Source organism: Cornus florida, unplaced genomic scaffold (assembly GCF_030987335.1).
Source record: "Cornus florida cultivar Cherokee Brave unplaced genomic scaffold, ASM3098733v1 CherokeeBrave_3.0.0_Hap2_Chr04, whole genome shotgun sequence".
In the NCBI taxonomy this organism is placed as follows: Eukaryota; Viridiplantae; Streptophyta; class Magnoliopsida; order Cornales; family Cornaceae; genus Cornus; species Cornus florida.
Window position 1 is genome coordinate 84,083,715 of NW_026775574.1, and position 13,247 is coordinate 84,096,961.

Consider the following 13,247-nt stretch of genomic DNA (forward strand, 5'->3'; position numbering starts at 1 on the left):
GAATGGTCGACTTGATGTAAGCCAACACTCTTCCTACCTTATGAATTTCTACCATTCTTGGATGATAGTGTTCTATGCAAAGAATTTTCACTCATGCTCTTATAGAGACGCCACACGTCATCCTCATGCCTATCAATGTATGAGACACCCATGGAAGCATCAACCATACCCTTATAGTTGTCCGATAAGCTCTCAAAGAAGTATTGAACTAATTGCCATTTGGGCATGTCATGATGTGGACACTTTCTAAGCAATTCATTGAAGCGTTCCCATGCCTCATGAAAGGTTTCTCCATCCCCATGTGAAAATTCTCGAATTGAGGTTCCCATGGTATTGGTCTTAGAAACCGGATAGTACTTTTTCAAGAACTTTTGTTGCATTTCTACCCAAGAAGTGATTGAAAAAGGCCTAAGATTGTTAAACCAATACTTTGCCTTATCTTTTAAGGTGAATCGAAAAAGTTTGAGTCTTAAACCTCTTCCGGCATGTCCGTATATTTTACGGTGGAACATACTTCAAGAAACTCATCCAAATACTTGTAAGGTTCTTCACTTGGAAGTCCATGATAGTTAGGAAGCATTTGAATGGTTTGTGGCTTAAATTCATAATGATGTGCTCTAAATAGAGGCAATTGGATGCATGTAGGTGCATTATACTCATTAGGCACATAATGGTCTCTTAAAACAAGAGGTGGATTAGCTACTTGAGGTGCAACATGAGCACCTTGGTTTTGAATTCCTTGATTGTTGATGGGAGTTTGTGGAGCATACATTGGCCTTGGCATTCCATATGGAACTTGGCCTTGTTGTGGTGGTTGATGAATGAATGGCCTAGGCATGCCTAAAGGTACTTGTATGTTCTCATTGTGCACATTGGGATGAAGGATACCTTATTGGTCTATGTGACCAAGGTCCTCAACATGATTGTCATTATAGTCATCCATTGATAGATTGGCTCTATTTGAACTTCCTCTTCCACTAGGATTTCTAATGATAGATTCAAGATGTAAATTAAGAGGGACAAGAGTTGGTCTCAATGAACAACGTCCATGCATGCACAATGCAAAACACAACAAACATAAAGAATGACAAACACTATGCTTTCACAATAATGCAATTAGACTTCTTCCACAAACATTTAATTCATACCCCCATACTTTAACAACAATGATGCAAGATAATTAAAATAAGCCTCCACGCAGGCCGACGATTTAACTAAGGCATTGAGTAAAGAAAGTCTCACAAAGGTCCTTTAGCACTTCAACTCCAAATTTAAAGCTTAGCTTAGCAATTTTTAGAATTTTAAGCTTTTTACTTTCTTTACTTGCTTGAATTGAATGCACAATGGCTCCTTTGCTTGCTTCCTCTCCAACAATGCACCTTGTCAAGTAAGAACAACTCAATAAGTATCCAACAAGAAAAATAGAAGTAAGGTAAAGACACGATCAAAAGAGTACTAATCCTAATCAATTCCACAAATCCGACGTTGCCTAATTTAATCAATAAATCCCCGGCAACGGTGCCAAAAACTGATTGCGGTTCGTGCCGTCCCACCACATCAAGCTTGATGAGTGTATGCTAAGGCGAGGGCCAAAAGTTTTACATTTATAGAAGCCACTACTACCTTTCACTAAAAATATAGCTAGGGTGAGTAGGGATCGTCCCAAGGGATTGTGAGGATCGAGCAATGTCGTGGAATTGTTATTAGGGCTAGTAGGTCGAGTGATCAAACAATTGGTTGGTTAATTGATTAAAGAGCAACTCAATTAAACTAAGTGATAGCAAAAATGCAATTAAGAGTAAGTAAGAGAGAGAGAGAAATCTTGGGGTTTAGAGATCACCACCAAGCAATGCATTTCTATATCATTGATAAGTGATTAATGAGGGCAAATGGTGTGTAGCAATATTGGTGTGTGTGTGTTTGGTTGATTCAACAAGTAAGGATGACTAGTTAAGCATGTATTGTCTAAATATCATGTGAAACGCATAATATATCTAAGCAATGAAGCATATATTGTCTAAACAACATGTGAAAGGCACAATAGATCAAAACAAGTCATTAATCCTTTCATTAAGCTCACAATCCAAATACAACACAAGGTTAGAGATATATGTTACTTGCATTCAAAAGCTTGGATCATCAAACAACAAGCATAGATTGTCTTCCCATTTAACACTACACTACAACTATACTACATCTACACTACTAGCATGAAAATAAACTAGGGGAGAGGCACAATCCATCAAGAGATAAGCATGAACCATCAAGAGAATCACAAGAGCATTCATTTAAGCACTATGTTTTGATAATCTCCAAATCTATAGCATCAATACACATAGACATACATCAATAACACAAAATCTAGAGACAAGCACATGAACAGTTATTCTAACATACATAGACATATAGATAGAATGAAATGATCAACTGGAAGCATTAAACCACATAAATCATTGAATAAACAAGATCTATATATATCAAAGTGTCAAAACATCAATTACAACACTAATCCCTCAATAACACTAAGCATGTTTAGGGCTAACTCTAGCCCCAAGAGGATGTCTAGCCACTCATGGTGATGATGCTCCAACCCTCAAGGACTAATTCCATGGTTGAAATTTGCTCCTTGTTGATGAAGAGTCTCCTATGGTGTCTCTAGCCTCCTCCTTCTCTAAGCTTCCTCTCCAAGAGATGATATGAAAATAATGTTGGCTCCCCTCCCTCTTGTAAAAAGCAATCCTTATCTTTATATAGGTAGGTCAAAATGACACCCAAAACGAGCTGGGGTCGTGCACACAATATTCCCTAATGATTGGATAAAGGACAACTTTCAATGAGATGGAATTTTAACTTTTTCACACTGGAGGAAGTTCAATCGATCGAACCCTAGACTTGGATCGATTGAACTGGCTGAGATCTATCGAACTTAGGCTGGATCGATCTAACTGGCTGAGCTTTTTGGAAAAAAACAAATTCAAGATATTTATGGGAGATAGTTATGGGAAAAGGACAAAAATGGTTAGTGGATGGTACAGTTGTGGATAGGATCAATCATTTGAATAAGGACAAAAGTGTTCGATCGATCAAAGGATGGTGTTGGATCGATCGAACTTTTGGACTTTATGCTTTTGGGTCTAGGCTTGGATCTATCTTGAAGTGCCGAGATCGATCATTATTCGATCGATCGAACCTTGAACTTGGATCGATCGAACTTTGTTGTTTCCCACATTTGGCTTCATTTGCTTCCCTCTTTCTCCACTTTGCTCCTTTCTTTGTTTAATCCCAGAATTGCTTCAATTAAGCTCTTATTTGGCTGAGTTAGCTTATTTTCGGGATAAGTGCCTGAAAAAGGAAATAATACGAAATCAATCTAAAATGGCAAAGTAAGATAGATAAAGGTACTAGAATGCCTAAACTTAAAGGGTTTAAATACGCACTTTTCAGCGCTCATCAGAGATTGTTGAATTTATATATATATATATATATATATATAATAAAATTTATTTTATGGTCCTATACACTACGTTTTCTAAAGTAGGATTGCAATGTAATTATTGATACTTGATAGATTGGGTTTTTACTTTCTAATTTGGTGGTCTAATTGGGAGTATGGTTTTTATATTGTTGGATTGTGGTTTTTCCAACTTATTTGGTGTGATTTAATTCTAATCATTAATATCTAAGTTTCCATGATAGGAAATGAGACTTAGGTATGCTTGTTTGTAGAGAAGTCATCCCCCTTTTATTATTATATATAAGGGTTTTAAAACCCTTATTCAGACCTATCATATAGACAACTTTCAGAAAGGGGTAAAACGCTCTATTTTTCAGATCTCTCAAAGGGCGATAAGGAATTCTCAAAGGTATCTAAAGTTTAATTTTCTAATCAGGTATGATATCAAAAACCTCTTTTTAATTCATGATCAATTTAAACCCAACATTAACTACCTCCAACTCACTTAACGGTCGGTTGTTATTGAGAATTACATCATTTCTTCATCATACGCAGTAGAAATATCATCACATCACATTAATATAAATATATATGGAGATAGCAATTATACATATTCATGCACAACACAATATGTTATATGGTCTCTATACTCGGGAATTACATATATTCTCACATCTTTTCACAACACTCCACTTTAAACCTCTTCCATCTTTCCCCTCTCTCCCTAATCTTTCACACCCGTCTCTATTTATAATGTCTTCAAACCCAATTCCTTGTTGGACAAAAAATCTACAACTTGCCTACCAAGGAGTTACCATTTTAGTTTTCAACTCTAAAATAAGAGCTCACTACCAAAGATTTTATTTTGTTTAAATAATTAGAGTTCAGAACTTAAGATAGTCCTTCCTTTGTTTGTTGACCAAATTAAGTGATTTTAAAGTTAAATGGAACCAACCTTGGTTAATTTGTTGACCAAATTAGGTGATTTTTAGAATTTTATTTGATATCATTGTCTACAGATGTCTGTTTGGGTCCAACTTAATTTGTTGTACAAGATAATCACTTGATCTTAGATGTTAGGAAATAGGATATGCAACTATATATATGCATTATTAATCTATGCGTGTTGGTATGGCTTACAAAAAGAGAGGATATGATGATTCAGAATTTAAAATCCTATAGTCATCAATCAAGTGTGTGTGTGTGTGTGTGTGTGTGTGTGTGTGTGTTCGCTTGGTGTTACTCATCTTCGCAACATACCCCAAGTGAACAGGTCTATAAAAACTTGAACATGTTCATGTTCTGCACATGAATTCAAGCCATAAACCCAATAATCTCTACCCTGGCTTGAATTCGGTATTCATGCGCTACCATATAGTTTTACCTCGACCGAAGATCTCTTCACCTCGAACCGAACACTATAATGAAATTGAAAAACACTCTAACAATCTCCATCTTTTCTCAAATTACACCATGCTCCTTCTTCTTCCACCATCTCTGGTATTCAATTGCTTATGCATGGCAACCCACCGATCAATCGACTCCCCTTGTTGCTTATTTTGGGCCAAAAAAAAAAAAAAAAAAAACACTATAACAACTTTATTCTTCCCTCTCCATTACTCTTTATCAAGCTTAAAACAAACCCCTTCATTCCTCACACCATACTTGGCTCATATTGAGAACTAACACCCACTCTCTGGCTTGTCCCTAAAACTTGTTCCTCGTGGACTTATTTCTTCATACCATCTATCCATCTTCATGTCATCCTCAATTATGATTGAATTTCCATAACAACCATGATCAATTTTCTTCTCTGACAAATTTCACACCAATATTCGACTTTGATCTTTAGGACCAATTATAGGTTTTGACCCACCATCCACTCTGATACCAGTTGTTGGGATATTAACTCTTTTTAATCCACCCAACGGTCATCTCTTGTTGAGAGTCAAATATCCCCTTCATCACAACATCGCATCAACACAAGCATATATGATGATAACAGTCATACACATTCATATATGGTTCACGTAACTTTAGGATTACGTCTATGGAAAGAGATATTTCACTATTATGAATACAGGAAGAGAATATACAATCAGATGTCAAAATCGCACTCACTCGCTCATCATCTCTTTTGAGACTACATCTCCTTTGAGACTACATCTCCACACTTGGAAATTACATACACTTTCCTCCTCTCCTCACAACATTCACCATTAAACCTCTTACATCTTTCTTATCTCTTTCTCATGTCTCACCCCATCTTTATTTTAGAGTTTTCAAATCAAATTCTTTGTTGGACAAGAATTCCACAACTTGCCTACTAAGGAATTACCATACCAGTCTTGAACTCAAAAATATAAGCTAGAGCTCGTGAACGGGTTTGAACGTGTTCATTTGGGTTCACTCATCTTTGCAACAACATGTCCATAATAATATGAACATATTCATTTTCTTCACATGAATTCAAATCACAAACAAAACAAAAAGTTCAGAATTGAAGATCGACAGAGTGAAAAAGAGTATTAGAACAACAATTAAGGGAAAATTTAATCGTTCGTTAGAAAAAAACAATTTTGCTACCTTACATAAATTTGTTCGATTTCAATTTGATGGGCCAACCTATAAAGTTGTTCAGATAATCTCAAGATTATGACGGCAATTAATATAGTTGGAAAGATTATGACGGCATTCATGGCAATTAATATAGTTGGAATTTAGAATGTGTTTTGGTAATGAAATAAATAAATTACTATATACATATTAATAAAAACTGATCAGCTATTTTAGAAAAATTAAATTTAAGGAAGGAAGAAGTGAGTACACTGGTAGAAATGGAAAGATTGCATTTTATCACGACCTCCTTTGTATATTTATAACCTACTTCCATCTCCTTAACTTTCTACATTTTTTAATTCTTACTATAAAATCTACAAATATAGAAATATATTTAGATATTTTTGTCTCAAATCTTCTCTCTTTTAGAGTTCTCTAGATATTTTTGTTAGAATTCTCTAGCATAGTCTCAAACAGCCAACATGAACTCCAATTTGAAACATTTTACTCCTACTATTTACTGCTATTGTACAAGCTACATGACTAGATAGGAACCAAAGGATGCATGGAGGTTCAAGGACGGAAGCATTTGATCTCTTGAGGAAGCAAACAATTACTTCGTATAAGATATTGTTGTTTGAGTGTGTTTTCTTTTATTGGCAAGTCAAATATTCAGGACTTTCATCCAGGATAGCAAGGGCAAAATAGTTATATCATTAGTAAAAGAGTTTCAGCAAATGTTTTGCCAAATAGGTAAAAAAAACTCTTCTGACATTAAAAGTTATTTTAAATTATGGTTCCAAACACCGACATAGAAGCCAAATGGAAGTGATAGCTTCCACTTTTCTTTTTCTTCTGTGTGAAAGCAAAAGCAAAAATTATGCCAAACGAGTCCTAAGTCACTAACGTGATTGGCACCACCTATGTGATATAGGTCTCACTTAATAGTTGCAATCACCAATACAAAAAATTGAATTAAGTATAAAAATATAGACATTGATTAATAATACTTTTATTCAATACATTTAATATTTGTTGAGTTTTTACCTTTTAAAAACACAATTTGGTAAACATGTTTCTTATGTTGTCTCTGTTTCTCAACATTTGTATAATTATTATATATGCAAAACTAAAATACAAAAAAGTTGAATGGGAGCAAAATGTGACTCTATCATTGACATGATGACTTTATTTATTTAAATTACATTTTGCTTTCTTTAGAAACTATAACAAATGAGAGAGTGGGTTAATTACTCTTTTTTGTATTTTAAATTTTTTGTGAGGGCGAGTATTTATATTCTTTAAAAATTATTAGGACAGTTCTAAAATTTTAATAAAATTTGTAAGTACATAATAAAAATACAAATAAAAGCCCAGTGGAGGCCGTCACAATTCGGACCTACGTATGTCCCGCCCTTATCACCACCACTAATTGTACTGAACCTCTCCTGTATTAGTGGGAGAAATCACCACACCACTGTCCGTCCACTGAACATCTCCTATACAAAAGAGAAATCGGATTCCTTAGAAAATGGCAAATTCAAAGGTGACAATGCTATATATATATAGCTTATGGTATATATATATACATATATATATATATATATATATATATAGCTTATGGTGCATTTGAGGGGTCCAAATGTTTGGCAAGCAACAGCCTTCTGAGGGAGACTTCTGACATCAAATTATGGTTTATAACAAAAAAGGGAACCTAAACAATGAAGAGAAAATCATATGCAGTGTGCTGTACTTCGGAGGTGGACAAAATAGTGACAGCAGATTTAAACATACCAAATATGAGCCTCACCTTTCAACGAAGAAAATACAATTTACATTAGAAGTTAAAAAAACACAGCGAGAGAATAAGTTCGCCACCCACCTCTTACAGGTGGACAAAATATTGACAGCAGATTTAAACATACCTACTATGAGCCTCACCTTTTAACAAAGAAGATACAATTTACATTAGAAGTTAAAAAAACACAGAGAGAGAGAGAGAACAAGTTCGCCACCCACTTCTTATTATCATTATTTTTATTGTCATTATAAATATTTATCCCGAGGATATACAGATCACTCAGCCCTCCTCCACTAAAGATTTATGATTACAAATGAAAGAATCAATCCTCGTCTCTCTTTTTTCTAGTCTTTTTCCCTTATCCCTTTTCCTCTCTCTCTCTCTCTATCTACAATCCCCCTGACCAATCAAGTGAAAATTACAAATGCTTTCCTTAATATATAGATTACAAAAAAATTACTTACTTCCTACCTTTCTCTACTATCTTTCTTTCAAACATTAAGAGAAATTCGTGTTTTAATTGGCTTCAACTTCAACCCCATGCTTTCCGGAGAGAAAAGCTCGGGGGGAATGTTGATGAAAGTTGGACTCAACGGGCTTCTTGGGCTGACGCTGATCTGAGACGGCCTGTAGAAGCCGTATCCCATGAGGAAATACTCAATTGGTATCAACATGGCATGGGGCTGCTCCTCTGTCACCATCGACCCACATGCCTGAACCTGTTGATACACACACACACACTTCCTCAATTAGTAAAAAGCCCATTTCATGTGTTAATGCAAACTCAACATTGGAACATGATAAAAGTGTGTGTTACACTAATTGCATACCTCAACTAAGGCACTATATCTTCTATCTAGTTTTGAAGTCATATGTAGAGCCTCATCGTGGAAAGGAGAGTTCTCTCCAACAAATATGAGGGACCGACATTGTAGGTTCTTTAATCCTTCACTAATGTCTGGCCTCCTGACAAATGCAAAAAAAAATGACACTAAGACAAGGAGAGCTACCAACAATATACACAGCACATCAAAGAACTTTCTTAAGAATAGTTTTTACCCATTAATAGCTTCAAGAAACCTCAAAACATTTGGACTCTGCCTCTCATCCAGCAACTGCAAAAAAACAACAAAGGTTAAGGAAATCTGACACGCTGACCTGACCTGCAAGCATCAAAAAATAAGAAAAAACCGAAGCACTAACTCTTCTGCATGCATGAACTATATCTGATTCTGGTACTTCCACATTACCACGAACTTCCTATCATAATAATATTCAAATTCCAATTAGCCACCTATCTATTTCTCGGGAAACATATATCATCGTGATAAATTGGAAGCACAATACTACCTTGCTGAAGTATCGCATCACCAATAACTCCTTCACTAAACTACACATACCATAAAAGTAGAGTAAATTTGACAACACCTGCAGATAATTTACCATATTAGTCAAGAGTAAGATTTTTGCCCTCAAAAAATGATGAAAAGGTTCAGAAAAGAAACCTTATTATACAACCATTCGGTCCAAGAGGGTGCTTTGCATAAAGGGGAAATAAGTATCAAACCAAGAACACGTTTTGTATATTTTATCTGTCATCAAGTCGTACAACCAAAGTAGTAAGACCAAAAAGTTCAAAAACCTAGAAATTAATTTGTCAAAATTATAAATACTATACAACAGACACAAACTTACAGCAAACAGGGTAAGGATATAAGCTCCAGCTGTTACTCCCACACACATCACTGCACCAAGTCTGAACAAGGAATTTTAAAAAGTAAAATAAAACAAAATCAGCTTCATTCCATCTATTTTTTTCATAATCAACAGGAAAAGGTGGTTTAAAGCCTTTAAATGTAGTAAGTTGATCTTTCCCAGATAAAAAACAAGCAGATTTACTGGCTGACAGAGAATATGATTACGCAAAATGTAGTAAATGGAAGACAGTTTACAAGAAAGCAAGTTCAGAACAAGCTAACACTTCAAAGGGCAGTAAATAAAAAGGGTGCAATAATACAATTACCCAAAATAGTCGAGAACCTCAGGGATCTGATCTGCCAAGTCATCAACAGATAATACTGGATCATCAGAGCCAATTACAGCAGCTCCCAACTGAAATAGCTCTTGAAGAAAGTACCAGATAAGACACGGTGTGAATAATAGCATTCAGCAATAAAGATACATGGGTAGAAATTACATGAAGAAAAGAAATATGAGCACAATTGAACGGCAGTCAAGTTACAAAGCCACAGACCTCATGCCCAGGAGGACTAATATGGTAAATGCAGAAGTTGTGGAGCAGCAAGGAAAATGCTTCCGGACAAAAGAATAATCCTTGAAAACAAGACATATCTGCTCGATCACATATATAACAACCAAAGAGAGGTTAGATTTTGGTAGCTAAATATAACAGACCAATTTCCTGATACCCTCAGAAAGTATCAATTTTCATTAAACCCTCCAGAATACAACCATTTCAATGAGCCGTCAACAAGTTTTTCAAGCTGAATAAATTTAAGCTTTGGCTGAAAGATCAAGGTTTAAAGAACACAAACTCAACCTTGTTTAGCTTCCAAATTTGAAATTTTTGGCAAAAAAAAAAAAAAAAAAAAAAAAAACTACTAAATAATTTTGTCAAACAACTGAAAAAACAACATGCCCATATTTTGTGACAAATGACTTCTACCAAAAATATAAAATTATTTTATCACATTTCAACAAGTTTACCAGACCAAAAACAAGTAATGCAGCAATTGAAATGTATATCATTATGAGAGAGCAGTTGGGTCAAAGATCAAGAACCGTAATAAATTATGTCATTCATCAACTTACGATTTAGAGCTAAATCTGGATAAGTAATAAGAGCTGGCTTGTCCGGGTCTCCAAACACAGAAACAGAAACTGAACCACGGCCAGTTCTAACAAGATGCTCCTGAAGCACATTACAAAATGCATACAGTCATCAAATGGATAAACTTCTCAAGGTCGTAGAATCGAAAAAAAGCATAAATCACATCAAAAAGTGAAGTTTGCAATGATTTCGAATGTCTCTCCACTCATTGAAAACTAAACTAATCTGCTCATAACAGCTTATCAATTGCAGAAGTATCAAACGCATAAGTTACCGATCTCCTATATTCGTTAGGTTAATGGTACACCCACGTTTACAAAAGAGAAAAACCAACAAATATACTTCCCCGTATAACCAGTAAAACATAAGGCGAAATTCTGCAGTAGACAAAAAAAAGAGTCATGCCATCTAGTTGCTCTACAAATTGACAAATTTCAATGCTCCTCAAATTAGAAATCTCATCACACATACAAAGTATTTTTGATAGCAACTCAGCCAAGAAGTCATACAACCAATAAATAGCAAATCCCAGTAAATTTTACAATATAGTCCCAATGTATTGAACCCAAACAATTATGGAAATGCAATCAATTATAACCAATAATAACATCATCAATTGAAGTCACAACATTAAGCCAAACACAAAACTTAACCCTTAAAGTACGTTAATGTCTTGTAATACATTCATTTCTAAGAAAAGACACCTCTCTGGAATTGGTAATAGAACTTTAAATGAATCTCACTTCAATGTCAAAAACAAACCCATTTTATTTAGAAAGCCATTCAAACACAAACATACATAAACTCGCATTGAAGGAAAGTATCTATAAACTTCTAAAACACATTAACCAATTATGGCAAAAAATAAATAATCTTAGTTTACAATTTCAACCAAAATATTGTGAGGTTGAGTTAAATAATAGCAAAAATTAAATAATTTTAGCTTAGGAAAATTAAATTGCGAGGTTGAGTTATCTAACCAGAAAAAAAAAAAAAAATTAAAAACTTCATAGGTTAAATAAAATCATCAAGATCGTTAATGCCCCTTCATTAATCAATCAAAATCAACCAGATGATTCACAATCCACAACTCAAACTCAGAAACTGTTTTCAAACTCTCCCAAAAATCATATAAACAAATGTAGCTCAAATGACAAACATTTACATATATTAAAATACAATACATATAATATATACATATGTATATGTCTAACCTTCCCTCCAAAAGAGATCGTCTCCATATCAACGGAAACGGAGTCGCTCGAATCTGCCATTTGCCGCGGCTCTCTATGTTCTAAAAGCCGACACTTTCTCTCTCTAAATTTTCTCGCTCTAAACTTCCCTCACTGGAACTCTCTCTCTCTCTCTCTCCCTCAAATTCGAGACGCATTGGATTTGGCTTCCATGGCTTATATACGAATCTACGCCTTTTTCTCTTTCTATATATATCTTTATCAATCTCTCTCTATATAAATACGTATATATATATATATATATAAATCTCTCTCACCCTCTCTCTCTTCTGTTTCTCTCTCTAAGTTAACTCGCGGTTCACATCACACCCACTCGATCGGGTCACCGACGCTCGTCTTCTGAAACTCACGAGCGGTCCGTTCGTTCCAACGGGTCGTAACTCGGGACCCTTGTTAGGAATTTAACCAGGGTTAGGGACCGACAGAACTGGCGAAATTACCGGAATGACCTTGTGACCGTGGACAATGACCGGATTGTATTTTTAGCATTTAATTATACAAAGTGCAGTGTGGTTTACTGTTTATAAAATAAGTTAGGTTATACGGTTAACATTTGACCAAAGAGAGAGGTTCAATTTTACACTTTGGGGTGGGACCCAAATGTCGAATAGGACACGCGTCACACTGTAGGCACATGAATTAGATGATTGATGATTAAAAAACTCTAGGGACTGATTTGATTGCATAGGGTTCCAATTTTTTTTTTTTTTTTTATTTTATGTTTTGAGTAAGTACTAATTACTAACTTAGAAAATGCGTATTTCAGTCGGGAATTTTATTAAGTTTTAACTTTAAATTTAACTTTAAAGCAAATTTAAAATACCATATCTAACTTTGTTTGGTTAGGTGAAAACAGTTAGAAAAGAAAAGAAAGAGAATTTTTTTTAATTTTTTTAGAATTTAGATAGATAGAAAAAGAAACCTAATGCAAAATTTAGTTTTTCCCAATTGAGTATTTTTCCTCAAAATTTTTCTACCAAAAAACACAAATTTTTGAGTGAAAGAAGTGACTTTTTATTTGCATTTCCTATTTTATCCGGTAACTCAATAGTGCAAAGTTCTCTTCAAAATAACTTCTATTGTTCTCTCCAAAACAATTTCTACTCTAAGGCAAGTTCGGAATGTACATTATTTATATATACAAAATATTTTGTGTAAAATTGCTCAAAATAAATCTTACTGCTAAATAATTTTTTTTTTTTTTTTAATTATCTGTTATATGTTGCAATTCTAGCCACTCTATAAATCGAGTCACAAATTTATAAGGTTACAATTTATTTGAATTATTTATGAAATTACATTCCCCTACTCTTTAAGAGTAACAAATTA

At 34.5% G+C, this 13,247-nt stretch overlaps 1 protein-coding gene and 1 pseudogene across 1 annotated transcript; one reads left to right on the forward strand and one right to left on the reverse strand.

The window, feature by feature from the left end:
- The first annotated feature begins 225 nt into the window (after window positions 1–225).
- Window positions 226–324, forward strand: LOC132305617 (small nucleolar RNA R71; annotated as a pseudogene).
- A 7,685-nt stretch (window positions 325–8,009) lies between these two features.
- LOC132303713 (protein NDL2-like) lies at window positions 8,010–12,174 on the reverse strand. The gene is made up of 11 exons (XM_059801097.1): window positions 11,880–12,174; window positions 10,647–10,746; window positions 10,069–10,166; window positions 9,838–9,926; window positions 9,510–9,570; window positions 9,320–9,406; window positions 9,165–9,242; window positions 9,018–9,074; window positions 8,874–8,929; window positions 8,645–8,780; window positions 8,010–8,533 (listed from the first exon to the last, which is right to left on the reverse strand). The coding sequence occupies exons 1-11, from the start codon at window positions 11,937–11,939 to the stop codon at window positions 8,306–8,308; spliced, it is 1,050 nt and encodes a 349-aa protein (XP_059657080.1). The 5' UTR covers window positions 11,940–12,174; the 3' UTR covers window positions 8,010–8,305.
- Window positions 12,175–13,247: the final 1,073 nt, after the last annotated feature.